The 25,709-nt window shown below is 42.9% G+C and overlaps 1 protein-coding gene across 7 annotated transcripts in view; it reads right to left on the minus strand.

Annotated features, from left to right (window-relative positions):
- Positions 1-25,709, minus strand: part of AGAP1 (ArfGAP with GTPase domain, ankyrin repeat and PH domain 1) — a 326,368-nt gene that overhangs the window by 242,296 nt on the left and 58,363 nt on the right. For all 7 annotated transcript variants that reach the window (XM_053362842.1, XM_053362861.1, XM_053362851.1 and 4 more), the window contains one exon: positions 21,111-21,245. In XM_053362842.1, the coding sequence (XP_053218817.1) occupies positions 21,111-21,245 (135 nt within the window). The remainder of the gene's footprint in view (positions 1-21,110; positions 21,246-25,709) is intronic.

Consider the following 25,709-nt stretch of genomic DNA (forward strand, 5'->3'; position numbering starts at 1 on the left):
AGAAAGGTACAAGATACTTCACAACACTGAAGACCTGTCTATATTAGAGTCACCACATATATGATGTTTAGAACCCACAGAAGGCCTCAGTCCTTCCATATATGTTCATAATCTTGCCACAGCTGCACATCCTCCTAAGGTACAACTACAGTGCTGAATAGGACAGTATGAGAGGCTGCAAATGAAGCCTGCCTGGAAGCTACAGGAGCAAGCACAGTAGAGCACATCACCACCTGTAAAGGGAATTGGGGGTTGCTTGTGCGTAAAGGGTGCTGCAGCTCTAGGCACATTGCCTGGCTAAACCTTTCCCTGGCTGGACAGCCCTTTTTCCATGGCTGTGTCAGTCGCTGGCAGAATCCGTCAGTGGGCGTTTTCTGAACTTCTTCCAACATAAAAATTCTTTGACCCCAAGTCTCCGCCTAGCCTCTCTGCGTGGAAGTCTCCTGCGCAGAGTGGGCGTGCCCAACGGAGGTCCTGGGCTCTCCCCGCTGCTCTCTGTGGAAGAGTCTCGGAGCCCTCTCTCCGCAGTCCCCCCTTGCTTCCTGGTGTCCCTCCTATTTCCTTCCTCAAAGGAAGTTTGCTCTCTCTCCCTGCTGGTCCCTTCTCCTGCATCGTTAGGGAGCCTTACCTCCACTCTAGGCTCCGATGGCAGTTCCCTGACACCACCCAAGGAGAGTAAGACATCACCCTGCAGAATCTGAAGCAGTGGTGTACTGGCTTCCTTTAGGCTTTCCGTCCCCATTGAAGGCCCTGTTTGACCTACTAGTCAGAAGAATGGCCTCATCCATTAAGATTAAGAGAGCACTTTCAATTCCTACCTGTGTATCAACACAAAAAGAGCCAATCCAGAGTTGTGAGGGACTTCACTGTACTTTATTTGTTGCACTTTGGCCTATGAGACCTTTTATAGGAGGCAAATATTCAGTTGTATCACCATGTCAACTGATTTGCAATGACAGGTGTGTTTTCTACCCAGCCCTGCAGAAGCCCAGCTGTACTTATACACAACCAGGCATTTCTTCACCAAATTGAAGAAGCAACTTATCTTTTACAGCTATTGTGTGTTTTAAATTTTTTTTTAATGTAACCAGCAATACATGATGTTTCAAATATCAACGAAATACGATTTGATCTCCTAAATTATCACAGACAAATTCACAGTACAACACTGTTAGCCATAAAAATCACTGACATTATTTTGTAGTTTCATTTCACTGTTTAGTAACATTAAACTAATGTGTTCTATACTTGGCAAAAAATTGTTAGAGTTATTACAATTAGGGAAGGGTATGGCTTAGATTAACCTAGCATAGGACTGCTTCATTTTGAATAGGCCAAAACTTGGTTTTCTGCCAGTTCTCTTTTGCATTCATAGTTTCAAGAAAAACCTAGATTTCATGTCATAACTTTCTCATATACATTCCCCTTCATTAACGTTTTTTCACATTGGCTCTCACTAGCATGCATCAAATACACCATTAATCTTAGGATTTTGAAAAAAAAAAAGCTAATAAAACCACGAACAACAAAGTAAGCTTACTATTATGTAGGCATAATTAGGTCAAATGTGAATTTACAATTTGGATATCACCCTTTGCATGCAAACTATTCCATATCCTGGATCTATTAATCATCCAACGAAATTGCTAAAAATGTGGGCTCAATGAGCCTTCTGTATTTTATGAGAAAATTACTCAACTGATCTACCCTATTAGGAAAGATGGGAGGATGTTAGATACAAGCTGATGTAGAGCTCACAAACAAGGCTATAATATACACCACTACGTATACATGTCAGCAATTTTGGTTTTCTGTCTTACCCCATGGTAATGACTGAAACTGTGAAACATTGAATAAATGAGATGTTGCCTGTTAGGGTTAATATAAACTCCTTAAGATAAGAACATGTGTACTCTGTATCCATGGAGCCTCTTTTAAAGGACTCACCCTGTATATCACTAGTGTCAAAGTAGAGAAGTACATTCAAAAGTGATTGGCCAAGAAAAACAATCTTGACCATGCTGTTCTGTTTTGCATCAGAACTTGGTCTGTGCCGCTGAAACCTGCCACCCAACAGTTTCCTTGCCTGAGCTGATGGAGGCTGTCTCAAGAAAGATGTCTGAGACCGCAAGGCTGATGGCCTAGGGCAGTGGTGGCAAACCTATGGCACGTGTGCCAGAGAGGGCACTCAGAGCCCTCTCTGTGGGCACACGCGCCGTTGCCCCAGCACAGAGTTCGCCAGAGTTCAGTACTAGAAAGCCAGAGGGGCACGGGGCCGGGCTGCTCCCCTCCCCCTCTCCACGTGCACCTGAGGACACTTCTCATATCACCCGCCCCTCCGCCCAGCCTAGCTGCTCCTGCTCTGTTCCGCACCCCTCAACTGAGTCAGGCGGAGCCAGCCGAGTGCAGCACGCAAGCTGCTCCTCACACTCCAAGCAGCGAGGTGGAAGCAGCCGAGCGTCAAGGCAGAGATGATAGCGTTGGGTGATAATGCCGAGGCCGGTGCCTCCCTCCCCCCAATGCAGCATCGCCCGGGATTCATCACTCCGGTCTCCCGATATGGCTGATGTGGCCCATATCCAAAGACATGAGCACACGACAAGCAGAGCTGAAACAGAAGCTTAGCTTTGAGGAGTAACATCTAAGCCTAATTTATTGCAAATTAAATCAAATGTAACAACAAAGAAAAACATGGCTTCTCCCTCTGTCTTTCTTCCTCGGAGAGAGAGCTGCAAAAACAAAAGCTATACAAAACGGAACAGCGTATCTCTATCTCCGCTCACAAGACTCCAATAATCAGTGCTGTAATGTAAATAGACATGTGACATGTAAGAATCCCACACATCTGCAGCACGGGAGGAATGGAATTTCCAACAGTGAACAGGCTCTTTCTTTTCCCCTCAACCCTCTCCTCCCTGCTCTCCATGTGATTCAGGAGCCACTCCCAGTCATCAGTCTAGCTGCCGCATTCTGGTTAAATTGCAGTTTCCGGGTCACCTTCACAGGTAGCCCCTCGTAGAGCGCATTGCAGTAGTCCAAGTGGGAGATAACTAGAGAATGCACCACTCTGGCAAAACAGTCCACGGGCAGGTAGGGTCTCAGCCTGCCTACCAGATGGAGCTGGTAGACAGCTGTCCTGGACACAGAATTGACCTGCATGTCCATGGACAGCAGCAAGTCCAAAATGACTCCCAGGCTGCGCACCTGGTCCTTCAGAGGCACAGTTGCCCCATTCAGGACCAGCAAGTCCTCCACATCCACTGTTCCCCAAGAACAGTACTTCTGTCTTGTCAGGATTCAACCTCAATCTGTTAGCCACCACCCATCCTCCAACTCACTCCAAGGCACTCACACAGGACATTCACCACCTTCACTGGTTCTGATTTAAAAGAAAGGTAGAGCTGGGTATCATCCGCATACTGATGAACACCCAGCCCAACCCCCCTGATGATCTCGCCCCGTGGGTTCATACAGATATTAAAAAGCATGGGGGAGAGGACACAACCCTGAGGCACCCCACAAGTGAGAGCCCAGGGGTCTGAACACTCATCCCCCACCATCACTTTCTGGACACAGCCGAGGAAGGAGCGGAACCACTGTATAACAGTGCCTCCAGCTCCCACCTCCTCTAGACGGTCCAGAAGGATGTTGTGGTATCAAAGGCCGCTGAGAGATCCAGTAGGAACAAGGAAACAGCTTTCACCTTTGTCCCTAGCCCGCCGGAGATCATCGACCAGTGATAAGTGTGCATGCACACGAAAGCTCATACCAATTCATTCCAGGTGCTACTGGAAGGATTTTTATTTTATTTTCTTTCGACGACGGCAGACCAACCCGGCTACCTACCTTTAACAGCAAGACCAAGACAGTTTCAGTCCCATGATGAGGCATTCCTCCAGGCATGCCTGGTGTTGTTCAGCAACCACTCACTCAATCACCATGCCCGAAAATGGAAGTTTTGAGACTTGGCCATAGTTGGCCATATCGGCCGGGTCCAAAGATTTTTTTTAAGAAGCGATTTAATGACTGCCTCTTTCAGCAGGTCTGGGAAGTCTCCCTCACAGAGGGAAGCATTCACCACCCCGCAGAGCCCATCCCGACTCGCTTTACAGGATGGAGACAGGTGGTTGGTTTCACATACCCAAGCAACCTGTTCACATGCTTGGAGGTAACAGATTGGAATTGATTCCATGCAACTTGTTCAAGGTATCTCTCCCAGCCAGCCTGCAGCCAGCCTCCCCAAGATGGATCCCAGGCTTCCTTCTCCTTTTCTCCCCAGCATACCTTGCTCAACACTCCCTTTTCCTGTCACCTCAAACACACAGTTACCCTGGCAACCTTCCAAACCCACAGTCTCTGTTCTCACCTCAGGGCAAGGGGGAAGGACTGCTCTCTTGCCTTATCAATGGCTCTCAATGGCCCTGTATTGTTTCTTAATGGCCCCACTCTGGCCAGGTCGTTTTGCATAGGCTTGCTCAGGAATTCCTCTGCAGCTTGTATTTTCCCTTCATATTCCAATTAATCAAAATCCTAGCATTTATATTAATTTCTAGTGTTGAGGGGGGTCCTCTCCAAATCTATAACTGCATATTGAAAAGCGGTCACATATAGTCACTTCCATTGCTTAAATCAGCTTACTTCATAGCTCTGCGCTTTAAAGAGTTAACATCTTCAGTCTTAGGTCTGAGTAATGCTGATCCAGCAACTTTGCTTATTTTATTGAGTGTGTCTTATTGCAACTCTAAATGGTCTTAAACCAATGTGTTGGGTTTACTGTGTTTACTGAACACAAAAGCAGGGGCTCAAGGAATGAGTATTTTTTATATATTTTGCTATTGTTGCACTGACCCCTAGTGGCCACTTGCTGAGTCTACAAAGTTCATTCTAAACTGAAACTACATTCACAGGTGATGTAGATGGGGGGGGGGGGTTTACAAGCAAACTTCAAAGTGAACTCTAGCTTTCTAAATGCATGTTGTGCACATTGTTGTGCGTATTGCAAAGCTATCTATTTTAGAATCAAATACATATCCAAAATATATATTTCTAAGGCTGCAATCTTATGAACAGTTACTTAGCAGTAAATACAAATGAACTCAAGAGAAATTTAATATTGAGTAAACATGCATTTGCTTGCCCAAATGTATTTCATTGCTTTAAATAGATCCATTTTGTTTGAGGGAAGGAAATGTTAACATAGAGAAAGTTAAGCTAACAAAATCCAATCTCTAAATAGTATCAACTTGAACAGTGATGTATATGTTTTGCATTCTCCAAAGGCAATACCTTGATTTTCGAGCATCTCGGAAACCGAATGTTTCGGTTTTCAAATGCTGAAAACCCGGAAGTGAACATTTCAGTTTTCTTGGAAGTTGTACGGCTTCAGGGGCGTGTTACTCCATTTTCTCAATGGAACTTGCCGACCACCCATTGTGCCTTGGTTTTCAAACGTTTTGGAAGTCTTCCAGAACGGATTACGTTCAACAACCGAGGTACCACTGTATAGTTCTTTCCATCACTGCTTAGCATCAGGAAACAAAAAGCCACATTGGTTCAAACCCATTTCTACACAGATGCCCAACCCTTACTCTTAATTATCATTTAATTTATTGCCTGCCCTTCATCCCAAGGGCCCTGGGCAGATTACAATTTAAAATACAACTTTAAAATTCATTTGAAAACTTGCCATGGGGGGGGGGGAAGCAATCACAAAAAACGGGGTGGGTATAGTCCAGTCGCTCATAATTAACCTCATACTTGCTGCCACAAAAGAATAGCATACACCAATACACAAGAAGATGCCCTAGTTTCCCAGAACTGCCCCACAGGAAAATTACCCCCACACACTGTTTGGTGCTTTTCATGGATGTTAGAATACAAGAGGCAGCATCCGAGTAAACAGTTCCATTAGCACAAGGACTTTTAACTGTGCAATGGAACTTCCCTGCCTTCTAGCACTGGCATATAACTACTTGTCTACAGTGCCTCTCCCCAAATGCCTTGGAACTTGTGCTTTAGCCTCTCAAAACTGCTGTCTCAATGCCTAGTTCTACCCTGTCCGCATTTGAACCATCATCCATTTTTCACATTCATCCTGGGGGCTCCTGTCAGCTTCCCATTCGCCCCCACAATCTGTTCAAAAGGTTGTTGTGCCACCTATTTAATTTTAAACAACTCTTGATACTTAATGTACTGTAAAACACTCCAGATTGGACCTCGTCTCACTCCTTTGCATATAAAAGGGCTCCTACCATTTGCAGAAGGGCCACTGATCCTACAGAAGCTCCCATAAGCTAACAGAAGAGGGAAGAAAGGTAAATCTCAAGAATTCTCCCCACCTTCCAGGTTATTCAAGGTCTCCCAACGCTGGAGAAGATTTCTGGGGAGCATACTGGGTGACAGAGAGGGGTATCCAGTGAAAATTATCTCTCCATCCCCCTCTTCTGCCGGGGGAGGGGGGACGACTCCTGTGGTCAGAGTTCCACTCAAAATATAACAGATTCAAGTCCCCTGTCATGCCTGGGTTAAGCACAAGACACAACCTCCCTAACCAAAGCATGAATGGGCTGCATGCAGCCTCTGCTCCAGCTGCTGTAGTAACAGACATGTGTGATAAGTGAAAACCCACTGGGCATGCCCAACTCTTGTGTGGATTGTTCTGTAAACCTCACAAAACATAATCCTCTGCCCCATAGGGATTGTAACTTGTCAGAAGTGGGAGGGAAGGGGGGCGATGACTCAATGCTCAATTTTTAATCTGAAGTTCTAAGTACTCAGCATAGCATTGTAAACCACCACAGGGTGAGCAAGCTTTCTTAATCAAGAGTGCAACTCTGCTTTTCATTAATACTACACTGCAAGCATCTAGTATTTAAGCAAGCTGTGTAGTTAAAGATGGACAGTCTATTAATGAGAAATCAGGGCAGCATGTCACTTCAGATTCTTAGCTATGGCCATAAGCATTCTTCTATAAAGGTCACAGCTGCACATTACTGAAACAAATTATAGGCACCAGGGGAATTACTCCTTGGTATAGCATGACACGAGTGTGTATTGTAGAGGTTTATGCACATCACAATGTGCATCAACACTATATATTTACTGACGTTTGCTTAAGATACAAATGCAAGATTAAATAAAGAAAAATAAATACAAAAAAACCACCTCCAAATCAAGGCAATACAATAAACCAAAGAAATTAAGGCTGGACCATGGTATACTAGACACAACCCAAGAGAACAAAACAGCTAAAGTAATTAATCTGAGGAGCAGAAATTATCATGCTGAGAGATAAACATTAGCAAAGCACCAAAATAGGAAGGCAATAATATTTTATGGTTTTTGGGAGCGGAGCATCATATCCTTTTATCAAAAAGGATGATATCAGATATAACACAAAAAGGTAAAACCAGACTTGAGCCTGGCTTCGGCTGGGGAGGGCGGGATATAAATAATAATAATAATAATAATAATAATAATAATAATAATACCTCTGGGATGTATCCACCTGAGCGTTAAAGAATTCAAATGTGAAAATGCTTATCTGTGGTGTTAAAAAACAACTAAACATACTTCACATATAGGCTCATGGAGTTTGAATTGGTGGTGGCTGACCAGGAAAGAGATCTATAACCATGGTGATTAAATAAAAATGTTCACCCTGTGTGCTACAGCTGTGAGAACGGTAAACACCACACTGGGGATAATTAGGAAAATGAGTGAAAATAAAACTGCCAATATCATAAAGCCCTTCTACAAATCTCTAGTGCAACCACATTTGGAATACTGTTCAAGTTCAAGTTGCCTCACTCACAAAAAGCATATTGAAGAATGGGAAAGTATTTAGAAAAGGGCGACCAAAATGATAATCCCTACATGGAAAAATTACAGTATTTGTGGAGTGTAAAAGGTGACAAGATAGAGGGGTATAAAATTATGTATGGTGTCAAGAAAGAAGACGGATGCCACCCCCCATAATACTAGAACCAGGGGCTACTGGATGTCGGAAGATTCAGGAGAAGCAAAACAAAGTACATTTTCACAAAGCAGTTAAATTATGGATTTCACTCCCACTAGATGTAGTCATTAGAATCACAGAAACACAGAATCGTAGAATTGGAAGTACTGTGACTCCAGTGGTCATCAAGTCCAACCCCCTGCAATGCAGGAATCTCAGCTAAGGCATTCATGACAGATGAAGATCCAACCTCTGCTGAAAAACCTCCAAGGAGAGTCCAGCACCTCCCCAGGGAGATCGTTCCACTCTTGACTAGCATTGCAGGGGGTAGATTAGATTACCCTTGGTGTCCTCGCACCAAGTTGCATTGTTTTAAAGGGTGAGTGCACAAACCCATGGAAGATGAAGTCTATAAAAAGCTGCTTGCCATGATGGCTGAGTGTTGTTGTTTAGTCGTTTAGTCATGTCCGACTCTTCGTAACCCCCTGGACCAGAGCACGCCAGGCACTCCTGTCTTCCACTGCCTCCCGCAGTTTGGTCAAACTCATGCTGGTAGCTTCGAGAACACCATCCAACCATCTCTTCCTCTGCCATCCCCTTCTTCTTGTGCCCTCCATCTTTCCCAACATCAGGGTCTTTTCCAGGGAGTCTTCTCTTCTCATGAGGTGGCCAAAGTATTGGAGCCTCAGCTTCAGGATCTGTCCTTCCAGTGAGCACTCAGGGCTGATTTCCTTCAGAATGGAGAGGTTTGATCTTCTTGCAGTCCATGGGACTCTCAAGAGTCTCCTCCAGCACCATAATTCAAAAGCATCAATTCTTCGGCGTAGAATTGGCTGAGTACTACCTCCCATATTGGAGGTAGAATGTCATACCAACTACTGGAGAGCACAAATGGAGAGAATGATGCGGTGTTCAGGCCCTCCTTGTGGACTTCCCACGGACATCTGGTTGACACGGTAAGAGAAGGATGTTGGACTAAATGGGGTCTTTAACTAATCTAGCACACTTCTTCTTATATTCTTAGTTTTGTCTATACTAATGCTGACTATCACTTCCAATCTCTGCAAGATGGCGAATGGAGCACAGATCTAATCGCTCCGACAGATCTGAGCCCTGCGGAATGTCAGGGGAAAACGCCAAGGTGAGGTGTATCCCAAAAAAAGTCTTGAGAGGGTTCTCAAGATGACGAGAGGTCTAGCAGATTGCAAAGAGCTCTCCCGCAATTCCAAGACCCCTGCGCTGAAAGGTTCGGGAGAGTGGGGAAAAGAAGCGGGTTTGAGTGCAGTCTGGGCAGCAATATGTCTCCACAGGAGCAAAGCCTTAATGCTACGGCCACCAGCAGAGATTTCCCGTAACTAACATTCAAGCTGATGGGAACGTAAGAAGATTTACTATTTAAATTAAGATTAATTCGGCACCAGACGAAGGATTAAAAAAGAAGTCCGTTCTTCGTCTTCTGGGTAATTAACTGTACATGGAAAAAAATTGCAAGTGGAAAACTATTATCTTATTTGATATTTACGGTGTGGGCCTACTGATGGGAGAATTCAAGGCAATTGAAACCCATTCTTTATTGTTTGACATTGCTACAGGATTTTAAAGCTGGCCACAACTTGGTATTTGTGTATGAAAAAAGGAAGGTTGTGCCAGGACTCTGACAACATCTGAGAGCCCTTACGCCTTCCAGAGCTTTTCGTCAGTTGCGGGGAGGAAAGGTTAAGGCAACTGAAATCTACTCTTCTTGGCTTGTTACTGATACTGGAGTATAAAAGTGGAAACTGGATTTTGAACTGCAGCCACTGTTAAAACTGAACTCAGCAGAGGAAATTTGGGTTAAGACAAGTACTTATGAAGCAGATGGGCCTGCTTTTGCCACTGCTTGTCCACCAAGTTTCTCTTATGTACAGCAACCCAGGTCATGTGGCCGGGCGGGGGGGGGGGGGTGTTACAGTGATTTTTAGTAAGTCATTAGCTTGAACCAGGCGTCCTATTGGGAAGACCCAGTTTTCTGAGTGCATGTTCCAGAGGTCGGGCAATAGGGGCAGTACAGGACTCCTTTTGGTGTACCGAACTCCCCGTTGCACCAAGGATTCCCTGCCTGAGATGCTTCAGGTCGTTGCGGATGTTCTCCTGGAGACACCTAGTTTTGTTGTCCTGGGGGATTTTAAGATCCACGCCAACATGACCTTACAAGGGGCAGCTCAGGACTTCGTGGAAACATGGCCTCCATTGGCCCAACTCATAGTCACGCACATGCCTTAGACTTGGTATTCACCACTATGGATATGGGTGGTCTGACACTAAGTAAAAGCGAAACAAAGGAAGTGCCATGGTCAGATCACTTCCTGGTGCAACGTAACTTCTCTGCGACCCTTCCCATCCACTGAATTTAGTACTCTCTCTCTCTCCTGGACAAATAAGTGCTAATTCTTATGGATATACTGTTTCTGTCTCTTTTTTAAGGTAGATATTTGTTATATATGAAAATCAACTTTAAATTTGGATTTTATGTTTATTGCATATGTGTATAAAGTACATGGGTTGAAAGAACAGGGGTAGTGGGAAAACACAGAAACTGTTATTGTTTACTGGGAGCTTACATGGAATGGTCTTGAAACTGATAAGGTGGTGGTGAAAACTGGCTGTTTTGAGAACAACGGAAAGATGAAAATATGACAATGATTAAACAGAGTTGAGTCTGGACAGAAGGGCCCAAGAACAGGACCTGGGGGATATATCTCAATTTGAATTTAAATTTATGAAAGAGATGAGGGAAAGTGTGGCTAAAATAATAGATGAGTTTACAACCTGAAAGAATCAAAGCATTAAAAGAGTGACAGAACCAATTGAAATAATAGAGTCTTGCACAACAGACAAGACAGTCTGGAAAGGGGCATCCTTTGTCAAATCAGAAATAAGAGTCTTGAACAGGGAGAACTGAGGAAGAGGATGTTCCTAGGCAAAGTTGCGAGAGGAAGCCTGAAAACTGGGAAAAGATGATTGATATGAAGAAAGCCCAAAAGAACAGGGTAGATTTGGAAGTTTTGTGGTTTAGGCAGAAAACACTTGAGAAGGTTGCAGTGGAGAAAACGAGGCAGAAAGTACAAGGAAAGGCGAGTTGGATTTGGAACTTGCCTCAACTGACAGATGTCTGCTGATGAAATTAAAGTACGCCAAAGGAAAAAGAATGGGAAATAGTCTTGGAAACTGTTATTGTTTATGTGCAAAATATTGTAAATATTGGTACATTAGCAGGCTTTGATTAAACACTTGCAATTAGTAGAGATGTGTTAGTTTTGACTACCAGCTGCCCAGAGTGGCTGGGGAAACTCAGCCAGATGGACGGGGTATAAATAATAAATTATTATTATTAACTATGTGTAATTATTACAAAATTGGGTAAATGGATATGGAAATGTAAGAGAATTTTGTTTATATAAAGAACCAGAAGAGGGGATGGAGGAAAGTCTGGAGATTCCTGGAATCTCAAAGAAAAGGTTGTGAAAAGGTATTGCTATACATGAGGATTGGGGATAAAAAATGTTATTTTTTTATTGATGTTAATGTGGACTTAAATTGTGAAAAACAGTAAAAAATTATTTAACATACTAATGCTGACTATGAATAAATCTCATTAAAATATGAAAACTTAGTTGAGGGGTGGCTTACAGTAGTCAAAATTTGATATTGATGGTATATATTCAACAGGCTTGAATGTCCAAACAATCTTGTCTACCTTCTTTGGTACAGCTATAAAACCTATTCTCCTTTAAACCTGCTTTTGCTTTTCACAGCACATAATCCAAGTTCAGTTCAGAAGCTTAATTGCTTCACCTCTCATTACTGTGACATGGCTGCAGACATACTGCCCTTAGTCATTTGACTAATTAAATTACATCAAAATATTGCACAAAGAAGCTATGACCTCTTTTTAATACAGCATATTGGCCATGACATAGTAAGGAGGGTAAAACCAAAACCACAAAAGTCCTGAAAATTTACATTATCACAATAGAAGTAATTTGTAGTAATTTGTAGACAAAACTGTTTGGGAGCAGCCTTCAGTCGGCATACAGTTTGAATTAATTATAAAATATGAATTAACAAATTTATGCACTTGTTTCAAGTTTTCACTATACAAGACTAAAACCTTTGACAGTACAAAATCATGCTGTATAGGTCATACTGTTTTATATGTGTCCATTAATGCCCTTATAAAGGTTAGCATACCACACAAGGTCAAGCAAGCAATATAACAATATTCTTTCCCAGCAATGAACATGTTGAAATGAATTATATTGGTCACACGGAACACATGACAACACACAGACAAAAGCAAGAACAATCCTTCTTCATTAATGGCACATCAAACTAATTCTAACAGGCTGAAATCATTAATGAAGTATCCTGAGGCAGAACAAAGTAATTACTACACTGTCGTATCAAAATAATTAGATATTTTCAGATGTTCCTGATAAAAATTGTCTTTAATAAGATTCAATATTATGCAGTAATAGGCACTGAACATATACTTCTGGTCTCTCTGAGCACTGGCATCATTGTATACAATATAGGGGTTTCTCTCCTCCTCAATAACTTTGCCCCGTACCCCCCCAAAAGCGGGGCATTACTTACTTCCTAAAAAAAGGTCAACAGCTTTGACCTGAACCCCAAAAAGGGGGTAGATTACGGAAAGTTTTTAATTCTGCGAGTAGATCGCAGTCTCTTGGGAGTTGGCCATCCCTGCCCTATACAGTTTCGGATTAGTGGAAGTCAATAACTGCTTGCTCTGAGCTGAGCCTGCCAATGCACTACGTCTTCTGACACTCGTCTAGCACTAATTTTGGTTCCTTTGCAGCATGCGTGAAGACCTTTTTTTATTTTCCCAAACTTTTTAGAAGGCAGCCCTGTTTCTGAAGGCAGTCCTGTTTAGGGAAGTTTTTAATGACTGACGTTTTAATGTATTTTTAATATTTGGTTGGAAGCCGCCCAGAGTGGCTGTGGAAACCCAGCCAGATGGGCGGGGTATGTATGTATGTATAAATAAATAAATATCATCATCATTACATTTTTTAACACAGAGAGTTGCTAGTGCTCTGTTTTATGAAATAATTTGATTTAACGACAGCTTTAAATTTCTTATTTTAATTGTTATTTTAATTGTGCACGCCTAGTCACTATAGAAAAAAAAGTTATCCTGAACACATGTCCATCTTGGTAAAGTTATCCTGGTCCATCTTGGTAAAGTTATTTGCAAACATACTTGACATACATAAGTAAAAATAATTTCTCCAGTCTGTGTCTAAAAGATCCATGGCTTTTCAACCTCCATCATGAACTTCATGGACTTCCAAAAATGGAAGTTTTCATAAACTGAAAGAAGCTTCTTGACTCTCATATGTTATCAAGTTGGTGGTGGTCGTTGCTACTGCTACTGGTGCTGTTGTAAATGATAATAATAATGATGATAATAATTCAGTTTATTACCTTCCTGTCACCATCAGGTCCCAGAGTGAATTACAACAATTTAACATTCACTATTTAATTTTTTTAAAATTATAGTAAAAGGAATAGGGTGGGTCTTGAAAACATATCAAAGACCAGAATAAGAGGTGTATCTTCAGCATGTAACAGAAACTATATAATAATAATAATAATATTTTTTATTTATACCCCGCCCTCCCCAGCCAAGGCCGGGCTCAGAGTGGCTTACAAGCAATAATAAAAACAAGTTAAATGATTACAACTTAAAAACAAAATTAAAAAATACAACATTAAAATATTGAAACATTAAAATATTAAAATGTAGCCTCATCGCAGGAGAAGGAAAAGAAAAAAGAAAGAGAGGGAGGGGATCAAATTGGCTCCAAGCCAAAGGCCAGGCGGAACAACTCTGTCTTACAGGCCCTGCGGAAAGAAATCAGATCCCGCAGGGCCCTGGTCTCATGAGGCAGAGCGTTCCACCAGACCGGAGCCAGAGTTGAAAAGGCCCTGGCTCTGGTTGAAGCCAATCTAACCTCCTTAGGGCCCGGGACCTCTAGGGTGTTGTTATTTATGGACCTTGAGGCTCTCCGTGGGGCATACCGGGAGAGGCAGTCCTGTAGGTACAAGGGTCCTAGGCCATGAAGGGCTTTAAAGGTCAAAAGCAGCACCTTAAATCTGACCCTGTACTCCACCGGGAGCCAGTGCAGTTTGAAAAGCACTGGGTAAATATGCTCCCATGGCAGAGACCCCGTGAGGAGCCTCACTGCTGCACTGAATGCCCCTGGTTTCGGCTTTGGCAAAGGGAAGCTGGCGGAAATTTCCACAGCTTCATCTGTGAAAGTTCTTTCTAGGCAGCTCTTTGATTGAAGGGGTAGTATTAACTCAGGCACAGCCTGGCAGTGTGTGGGGGAAAAGATTATTCCATGCATAAAATGGCATAAAATTGTGATCTTTCTCTCCCCATATTCCAATTGGCCAGACTCCCGAGGAGCAAAATATCATACGCTCAGACTATTTACTGATCAGTGGCCTTTTTAATGGATTTCTCTTTTTCAGCCACAAAATAACCCAAAGTTCTAAAGTAGACTGGTATTTTCTGATGTTTGACATAATAATGATAATGATGATGATGATGATAATTTATTTATTTATACCTCGCTGCAGCAGGATAAATGGATGTAAGAAATATAAAACTATTTTTTTAATCACTCATTCTGAAAGGGGAATGTGGCATAAGAATTTCTCTGTTTTCCAAAATGAGTTAATATTTCACAAAATGTTACAAATCGAGATAAACTAAGATAAAGTGGCAGAAAGATGGTGGAAGACCCTGAGTGAGAGGCAGGGAAGTGGAGATCTCCCAGGGTGAGAGACAAAGAGAGGAGAGGAAAGCTCCCAGGTGAGGGTTTGGGAGGGTCTGTCATTTTCCGAGAAGGAGGTGAGCAGGGATGAATCAAGAGCTTACTCTGAGCAAGGAGAGACAGATGCACTTGCACAGTTTCTGCCCTTCAGATATTCTGCTGCTGACTTTTCCCACTCCTATTTTTTAGGATGCTGTTAGTAGGTATGTATTATGTTTCACCGCTACACCAGTGATTGTAGATTCCACAGTGGTTGTAGAGATGGTTGCTGGGATGATATTGTGCATATGACATTGCTACTCGGAATTTGTGTATTATGTGTTGTTGTGCATTATAGCCATATAAATGTCTTAACTTTTTGTATTGTATGGATTTTATGTTATGACATAAATTGTTTATTATGTCCTACATTGTAAACTGTTGGTTTTTTTTACTAAGGACAGTATAGAAATTTTAATATAAATTACCGTATTTTTTGCACCATAACACTCACTTTTTTCCTCCTAGAAAGTAAGGGGAAATGTCTCTGCGTGTTATGGAGGGAATTCCTACGGGTGGCATGCCTACGGATTTTCCTCCTCTAAAAACTAAGTGCGTGTTATGGTCGGGTGCGTGTTATAGAGCGAAAAATACGGTATGTCATCTCTCCCTTGACAAAGTATAACCAATGATGTTTCAGTGCCTAATTCATGTCCAAGGCCAGAAGAGCTCTGTATGTGGAAGGGGAGGGGGGGAGAGACAGGACAGTGAATATTACATGTATTGGAGAGGAATTTCCACAAGAGGGAGCCAAAAGTTCCATTTCAATCCTAAAGCATTTTTTAGGAAAGTGTACTGCTTTCAATATAAAAATAATTGCTGACAATTCTGTGAATGTTATTTCATATTGGAAGATGTCTTTCTATCCAATTTTCACTTGTCCAGATTATTTCCCAAGTCCAATGCATAAGGCATGTCTGCAGGACAGGTGCTGCTATAAAACTGTTTTACCAAACAGATCCCATGCTGTACCTATCATCTGTTGACCCAGTCATCTGGAACAGTGGTGGCAGGTAAATGCCGAAGTCTGTGAAGCTGTAGTGGGAGTGCACTGTATGTTGTTCCTTCAGCACCATACCTGAATTTTTGTGGGTGTGCCTGTGCATGCTTTGGAATATATACTTTGTCCTCTATGCAGTGAATAATCAGCACCACCCCAAGGTATTTTTCAAGCAGGGAAAAGTGCCTCTGAATGTGTATAGAATGCATTTGCTTCATCGCATAACCAACTTAGATGCCTGCCACCCTGCTTCAGGGTTCATAGAATCATAGGATTGTAGAGATGGAAGGGACTCTGAGGGCCATCTAGTCTAAACTCCTGCATTGAAGGAATCCTGCCCACAGCCATCCCTGGGTGGGCTCAAACCACCAACTTTCTGGTTAATAGCCAGACTCACTGCACCACTAGGGCATCCTATCTATCAAAACCTAAAGAAAAAGAGCCATACTGCTTGGAATTAGTATAGTACAATAACTCTCTCTCTCTCTCTCTCTTTGCCTTTCTTTAACTAGCCTGATGATAAGTTGGCAAGAGTGGTTGAGTAGTAAATATTTTCAGTGAATACAAAAATCTAGCTTGCAAGATTATGTTTCTGAAGAATATCAAAAACCGTACAAAAGTAGTAAAATAATGTGTTATCAGGATGAAAATTCATAATGTGGCAGGTGAGCTTTTGGGTTACACAGAGCTCTTCTTCAGGCTGGATGCAAGTAAAAATGAGGAAAACAGCTGTTTCTGGAAGGCAGGAAAGTGTTTAGATTTAAGAGTGGCCATATAAAAGTTTTTTCAGTCTAATTTATCTAACATCTTTTAGTCTGGGGAGCACTTCAAAAACAAGCATCATAATAAAATGATGTAAGTAGCAAAATTCACTTTTAAAATAATGTAAGACTTTAGTACACAAAGGCAGGATCTGAGAAGCAAATTATAAGGGTGTTATTGATGCATGTGCTCTGAGATTCCCACTTTGGAAATACAGTGGTACCTTGGTTCTTGATCTTAATCTGTTCCGAGAGTCCGTTCAACTCCTAAAACCATTCGAAAACCAAGGCGTGGCTTCTGATTGGCTGCAGGAGCTTCCTGCACTCAAGCGGAAGCTGGGACAGACGTACAGCTTCCCAAAAACATTTGCAAACCGGAACACTTACTTCCAGGTTTGCGGCGTTCGGGAGCTGATTTGTTCGGCAACTAAGCCATTCAGGAACCAAGGTTTGACTATACAAAAACAGATAATCGGCTTCTCATCAACAATTATGTTCCCAAAGGGGCTATTATTCAGAGGCACACTGTCTCTGATAGTGGAGGCATTAACAAGCCAGCATGGATGATACCCATTGATAGTCTCATCCTTCATGAATTCATCCAATCCCCTTTTAAAGCCATCCAAGGTGATGACCATTATGGCCTCCTAGGGGCGCACGATGCATGGCTTATGTGTTGTGTGGAAAGTTGCTTTCTTTTGTCTACTGAATCTTTCAATTCTTAGCCTCACTGGATGTCCCTGAGTCAGAGTGTTATGAAAAAGGTAATAAAAACTTTTCACTATGCCCTGCATAAACTTCCATCATGTAACTTCTTACTTGCCTTTTCTCTAAACTGCAAAAGTCCCAGATGCCGCAACCACTCTACATACAGTAGTCGCTCCATCCCACTGATCATTTTAGTTGTCTTTTTCTAAACCTTTTCTCACCCTACTCTATTTGAGGTGAGATGACCAGGACTGTACACAGCATTCCAAATGCGGTTACATCACAGTTTTATATAACAACATTATGATAATGGCAGTTATAATAGTAATAATAATTTTACTATTTATACCCCACCCATCTGGCTGGGTTTCCCCAGTCACTCTAGGTGGCTCCCAGCAGAATAGTAAAAACATGATAAAACATCAAACATTAAAAGCTTCCTGATACACGGCTGCCTTCAGATGTCTTCTAAAAGTACGATAGCTGTTTATTTCCTTGATATCTGAAGGGAGGGCGTTCCACAGGGTGGGCACCACTACTGAAAAGGCCCTCTGCCTGGTTCCCTGTAACCTCACTTCTCACAGTGAGGAAACCACAAGAAGGCCCTCAGAGCTGGACCACATTGTCCGGGCTGAACGATGGGGGTGGAGATGCACCTTCAGGTATACAGTACCAAGGCTGTTTAGGGCTTTAAAGGTCAGCACCAACACTCTGAATTGTGCTCAGAAATGTACCGGGAACCAATGCAGGTCTCTCAGGACCGGTGTTATATGGTCCTGTCGGCCACTCCCGGTCACCGGTCTAGCTGCCGCATTCTGGATTAATTGCAGTTTCTGAGTCAGCTTCAAAGGTAGCCCCACATAGAGCAGTGGTCCAAGCAGGAGATAACCAGAGCATGCACCACTCTGGTGAGACAGTGCACAGGCAGGTAGGGTCTCAGCCAGAGTACCAGATGGAGCTGCCCTGGACACAGAATTGACCTGCACCTCCATGGACAGCTGTGAGTCCAAAATGACTCCCAGGCTGCACATCTGGTCCTTCAGGGGCACAGTTACCCCATTCAGGACCAGGGAACCCCCACATCCACCCACCCCCTGTTCCCCAAGAACAGTACTTCCGTCTTGTCAGGATTCAACCTCAATCTGTTAGCCACCATCCATCCTCCAACCGCCTCAAGACACTCACAAAGGACATTCACCGCCTTCACTGGTTCTGATTTAAAGGAGAGGTAGAGCTGGGTATCATCCACATACTGATGAACACCCAGCCCAAACCCTCTGATGGTATCTCCCAGAGGTTTCATATAGATGTTGAAAATCACTGAGAAGAGGAAGGAGCCCTGAGGCACCCCACAAGTGAGCACCCAGGGGTCTGGACACTCATCCCCCAACACCACTTTCTGTACACAGCCCAGAAGAAAGGAGCGGAACCTCTGTATAACAGTGCCCCCAGCTCCCAACTCCTCTAGACAGACCAGAAGGATGTCATGGTGAGAGATCCAGCAGGACCAAAGCTTTCACCTTTGTCCCTAGCCCACTGGAGATCATCAACCAACGCAACCAAGGCAGTTTCAGTCCCATGATGGGACCTGAATCCCAACTAGAAGGGATCCAAATTGTCCGTATCCTCCAGGCATGCCTGGAGTTGTTCAGCTCAATAACCTTGCCCAAGAATGGAAGTTCTATTTCCTATCCATTTCCTAATGATCCCTAGCATGGCGTTTATCTTTTTCAAAGCTGCCACATCCTGGATGAACATCTTCAGCAAGCTATCCGTGAAACCCACTAGGTATCTTTCCTGGTTACTCACCACCAGTTCAGACCCAATGGAGATATATGCCTTTTGCCTCAATGTACCGAACTTTACACTTGCTAACCATAAATTGCACAACAGACTTGGCTCCCTCTCTGTTCACCCCTAACTCTAGATTCTTTATGAAGAAGTTTAAAAGCACTACTTCCCATACCAATCCTTGTGAGACTCCACTGTCTACAACCCTCCTTTGGGAAAACTGTCCACTTATTCCTACTCTCTATTTCCTGTTTCTTGACCAGTTACTGATCCACAACAGGACCTCTGATCTTATTTCAGGACTGCTAAGCTTATACAGGAGTGTTTGGTGAGTGGGCAACAGTTTGACCTTAAGTCAATATCCCTGACAGTGTCTAGAGCAGGGGTCGGCAACGTGTGGCCCATGGGCTGGATGCGGCCCATGAAGACCGTTTTACTGGCCCACAAGCCGCCCCTGAACTGAGCCACCCGCTCCGTGAGTCCCCCATGCACTGCGCTAAACCAGTGCAGCATGGGTGCGGAGACTCAAGTGGTACCGAAAATCGTGTCTGCACACACGCAGATCACGTCTGCGCATGTCCGGATGCCAAAAATTGCTACTGTGCAGGCGCGATTTTCGGCGTCTGGGCATGCGCAGAAACAATTTAAAGCGTCGTGGATGTGATTTTCGGCGTCACGCTGTGCCAATCCAGCCCACGGACGATCTCTGTGGGAGTGATCCGGCCCATGGCCAGTAAACCATGCTGACCCCTGGTCCAGAGAACTGAGACACATGAGAGTTGGATGGAATAACACCTGATAATGATTCTTAAGCATTCAACATATTAGATTTCATATACAGTAGTCTAAGAGGGTAAAGGGACCCCTGACCATTAGGTCCAGTCGTGGCCGACTCTGGGGTTGCGGCGCTCATCTCGCTTGGCTGAGGGAGCCGGCGTACAGCTTCCGGGTCATATGGCCAGCATGACTAAGCCGCTTCTGGCGAACCAGAGCAGCACATGGAAACGCCATTTACCTTCCCGCTGGAGCGGTACCTATTTATCTACTTGTACTTTGACATTCTTTCGAACTGCTAGGTTGGCAGGAGCAGGGACCGAGCGACAGGAGCTCACCCAGTCGCGGGGATTCAAACTGCTGACCTTCTGATCAGCAAGTCCTACTCTACAATATAGTTAATGTGCTTGATTTCAAAACTTGTAAAAAACTATGGGTGGCAACAGGGCCAGACCACGCATGAGGTGGGATGAAGCAGCTCCCTTGGGCAGAAGAAGTGGCACTGGAACTGGCGCTAGTTTCTGGTAAGAGAAAGATCTCACTGGAAATACCCACCTCATAGGCATCACCACGCATCTGAGGTAAGAGAGGCAGCGGCGGCAGCACGTTCCTGTTTCACCTCAGGTGGCAAAACAGGATGTGCTGCTCCTGGGTTGGACAGCATCTGCATCAATAGTAAGCAGATTGTCCTGAAAGAAGTGAGCCAGAGGCAGCAGTGAAGCATGATACGCCTTTATGTTCTTACCAGGGTGGTATATCTGCATGCGAGCTAGACCACTGCAGTCTGTGGGCACATGACTAAATGCTCTTCCATACAAAATAATCCTCACCACATAGAAAACTAGATGTCAGAGAGAAATGGTCTCCCTTGACCTTCTCTTTGACTTCTAGATGTTGTTTTTATGTGCAGGGAAACTGTTTGCATGACATATCATTCAACCATGAAAGCCTCCACAGTCTGAAGTGGTAGAGCCCAGACACATGTTTATAGATCTACAGCATGACTCAAGATCTATTTTTTACACAACTTGATTCAATTAATAAAAAAATTCCTTCCAGCAGCATCTTAGAGACCAACTAAGCTAGTTATTGGTATGAGCTTTCGTGTGCATGCACACTTCTTCAGATACACTGAAACAGAAGTCACCAGACCCTTATATATAGTGAGAGGGTGGAGAGGGTAAGATAAATTTGAATTAGGTACTCCTTGATACTATGTAGGAAAAATTATTTACCATCCTGAAAGACTCTCTCCACATTCAGCCCATAGGTAGCACAGGTTTCATAGTAGGTAGATCTTTTCAAATCATTCGACAGTTTCCGCGCTCTACCATCATCAATGACGCGAGGATTACTGGAACTTATAGCATCTACAAAGAAAACAGTAGGGTAATTTTTTCATCAAATACAAAAACAAGATACAAAATTTTAAATAGAAATTTCTGAGAGTATTCTTTAGACCAGTTTCACTTCTACTTTAAAATTATTTTTGAATTCCTATTCTAAGGCATAGGAATTATGGAATTAAATGCATAAGCACCTAGCATTTGGACCAGTGTCTTGAGTCATGCACACTAGAATGCTTAAACATTATTTTGTTCATATTTATCAGAACAACCTTAAACTATTCCCATGTACCATTTTAAAAGAGCTACTGTCTGTGGCCACCACAAGTTCATTCATTTCTTCCTTTCAACCCCATGTGTTTCTCATAATTGGACAGAATTCAATAGGGTTTGTAAATAAACTGGGACTTTTGTGGGCAGAAAAAAAGTCTGCATCCCCATAGAAATGTAGAAAAATTTAGAACTGTGACCTTCAAGGACATCATACACCTAAAGTGTGAATATTACAGCTAGATTACAAATAAGTGGAATACTTGATCTGATTTCAAAAGCTCATCAATCATGAATTCTAGTAGCTTAAGAGGAAACTGAGCATTAATAATTTGTTTTATTATTACCGTGGGGGGGGGGGAGAGGATATAAATACACACATTTCATAAATTAAAGCAAGGGGTTTCAACATTGTTATTAGACAGCAAACAGCCTGCATAGTGCAGGGGGAGAAATACTGTCAAGAGGCGGCTTTGTACATTATCAGCAGAAGCCACAGAGGAAGCTCAAGATCAAAGAGTTGTCCCTAGAAGGAAAAATCTATAATTCCCATCCAGCTGGGAGATATCAATGCTCCCCACATGGAGGCAGCTTTGGCATTACTCCAAGAATATCAAGAAGAATTACGGGTCATGTGGGTCTTCTGAGTTTTTGTAGCAATATGCAAAGCTAACCTTGCTGTCTTTTGGGAATCTTGTGTCCAAATCAACTGGATGCTTAAAAAAAGAAAAACATTGTAGAACTAGGGGTGTTTGTCAGATTTGAACAAATTCCAAGTCAAGGTGCCTAGAGGGATTTTAGGCTTATTCAAACTGAGGTAAAGTGAGATCCGTACAAAGCTGAATCACTTGAAGCAGAGATGATTCAGATTTTTTTAAAAAAATCTGCAGATAAGCACATACTAAAATAAAATGAAATTTAAAATGTTTCCTGGGTATTTTAAAAATAAAAACTTAATGAGTCCACACAGAAGTCCCTCTACCTATTTGCCTTTAATTTTACAGGAACTATCACAGGAACTATCCACTCCTAGGAGAGGGCCTACTATTCCTGCAAATTTCACCCATTTCTGCCAAAAGTAAACAATTTATAGCTGTTCTTTGATCACCCAGTAATGAATGGGGGGAGGACCTATGAAGCACAAGAGAGTGAGGTGGGCTGCTTCCTGAGGAGCTGATTGGAGGTTTGAACCAAGTCTTGTGGTTGGGGCACATCCATATTAGAAACTCACACTACGGCTTCATGAATTTCCTTGTCGGTGTGCATTTTTTGGAGAGAAAAATTGATCTGATGTGTAGAGATCTTTCCTATTCTAATTGATTCAGGAGGGTTCTGGAAGCTTCTCTGTGTGATACAAGCTAATGCAAACTGGAGGTTTCTAACCAACAAGCAAGTTTTTATTCTGCCTAAAAACAGGCAGAAGGTCCCTGATGTTTGGGGAATCTGAACAGCTGATTTGGACTGGTTCTGTCATCTCTTTCAGACAAGGTCATGCTGACTATAATAAAAGGTCAGAAAGAGCCTGAGTTTCACTTTTCTCTCTCTCTTTCCCTTTGGTGTGGTGTTCTGTACATAGTATGCGCTTAAGTGTTAAGGTTTAAGTCTTATTATAAGTTATTGTAAGTTAAGGTTAAGTCTGCTGCAACTGGATTTCTTACGGACAGTGCCAATCTTGAATGTATGGATTTGTGACCACTATGCTCATTTACCTTCAGTAGCAGTAATAATTCTGCTGAACGAAATACAATTGCCTCTGGTCTATTTTTTTGGGAATCCTGCAACGTGTTTAAGTTCTTACTCTGCTAACTATATGTTGAAGTTTTGCTCTGGATCAATATTGAGTAGAATTCTTGTCACTCCTCTCTCATGAAGGCTGTGGTTGGAAACCGCACTTTTCAGAACAGAAAATTCTTCATATTTGAAGCCTTGCAAAACTTCATATTTGAAGCCTTGCAAAACTCTAGAAATTTCGCTTTTTGCTGTGCAGAACAGGAAGTTGTTGAAGCTCTTATGACAACAAACACAAAGTCATTTCTCATCCTCTGATCCTGAATTCAACTTGTTTGCTACCCTCCCTACATGCTAATTAGATCTTGCCTAAACAAAATGCAATTTTTCAAATCCAGTCAAGAAGCTGACTGAAATTTTTCCCTAAAAAATATTTATGATACTACTATTCAGGATTATGGACTCAACTACATTAGTCAAAAAAGTGTTTTGAACATGCAACACCAGATGGCGCTAGAGAGTAAATAAAACTTCTATGAGATTTTCCATAGCATTTCCCCCCCTGTTCGTAGATCCACCCTATGTATTGGTAGTAAAATGACAGGCTGCAGCATGTATTTGTTTGTGTACTTTGAATCCATTCCCAATCTTTACAATGCAGCAAGCCAGAATAATTCATTTTGGTTTCACATAATCCTTTTGCTTTTGAGGCTAAGTGTAGGTCGTTTACAGAATGAAATTATCCAAGATGAAGCATTCCTATATAGGAGCCCCTTCTGCTTCTATGTCATAAAGCGTATCAACTGAAGAGCTCATTTTTCCTCAGATGGTCCCTCTGCGGGATTTTAGAAATAACTCAAACTTATAGCTGAGATGAACCAAGAAGAAATTAGACAAAGGATCCAGTTGCAATTTTAAAAGAATCTATATTTTCATTAACTATCTAGTGAAGATTTTATTAATTCAACTGAATAGAACCACTATTACGTAAATATTTGACACAACCATTTTAATCAACTAAATTGTAATCTACACATTATTAATCTAAACAGTCATGTCCAAAGTCTGGCCCGCGGGCCAATTGTGGCCCGTATTCCTGTTTAATAGGGACGCGGGTGGCGCTGTGGGTAAAAACTCAGCGCCTAGGACTTGCCGATTGCATGGTCGGCGGTTCGAATCCCCGCGGCGGGGTGAGCTCCTGTCGTTCGGTCCCAGCTCCTGCCCACCTAGCAGTTCGAAAGCACCCCCGGGTGCAAGTAGATAAATAGGGACCGCTTTATAGCGGGAAGGTAAATGGCGTTTCCGTGTGCGGCGCTGGTGCTGGCTCGCCAGAGCAGCTTCGTCACGCTGGCCACGTGACCCGGAAGTGTCTGCGGACAGCGCTGGCTCCCGGCCTCTAGAGTGAGATGAGCGCACAACCCTAGAGTCTGTCAAGACTGGCCCGTACGGGCAGGGGTACCTTTACCTTTATTCCTGTTTAATATGGCCCCACAGGTAGTTTGGCAAAATCTATCTGTTGTGGCCCCCAGTGAAGCCCCGAGTGCCTCTCAGGACCCCTGGGATATCTGGATCTTTCAACGGCATGGGACTGCAAGTCCTCAGTCTGTGTTCTCACAATCTCTTAGACATCACAGGATTTGGTGCGTTCCTTCTCCCTGCGCTGTGTATTCACCACACACAGCCACAAAGGCAGGCAATTCATCTTTGCTGCAACTGAAGAGAACCTGCACTTTCCATCTTTATTCAGGACAGGTGACAATAGACAATAGTGCAAAAGAGTGCATAAAGCTAAAAGTAAAAAGATCAAAGTTTATTACTTTTTGCTGTGCAAGACACTGCCTCCAGAAACTACCCCTCACTTGTGACCCACCAGCATTTATCACTGTACATTACAGTGTAACTTCATTTGGAAGAGATCTCTGGCAAATTCTTGTTGGCACTGGAACTGCACTCACATGATCTCTTCCCCTTCTGGCCAATTTCTAAAATGGTGACTGTAAATAAGAGAAGGAAAGTTGACAGTGAGGGCCGCCGCTTCCAGGACAGGTGGAAAGTGGAATATTTCTTCAATGAAATACGGAATCACTGTGTTTGTCTGATATATCAAGAGACTGTGGCTGTTTATAAGGAATTTAATGTCAAGAGAAACTACCAGTCGAGACATAGCACATACGACAAGCTAACAGGGCATGAACGCAGTGAAAAGTGTAAGCAACTTGAAGCTGTTTTAATGTCAGAACAGAGATTTTTCACAAGAGCCCGTTAGTCAAATGAAAAGGCCACTAGGGCAAGCTATGAGGTGGCAACATTAATTGCTAAAAATTGAAAATCTTTTGCTGCGGGTGAATTTATCAAAGAATGTGTTGTGAAAATGGTTGAGAATAGCTGTCCTGAGAGGAAGCAAGGGTTTGCCTGGCTCGTAACACTGTAGCATGGAGAATTGAAGATATTTCATCAGATATTAAGAGACCATTGATGTCCAAAAGAGTG

Source organism: Podarcis raffonei, chromosome 1 (assembly GCF_027172205.1).
Source record: "Podarcis raffonei isolate rPodRaf1 chromosome 1, rPodRaf1.pri, whole genome shotgun sequence".
NCBI classification, from domain to species: Eukaryota; Metazoa; Chordata; class Lepidosauria; order Squamata; family Lacertidae; genus Podarcis; species Podarcis raffonei.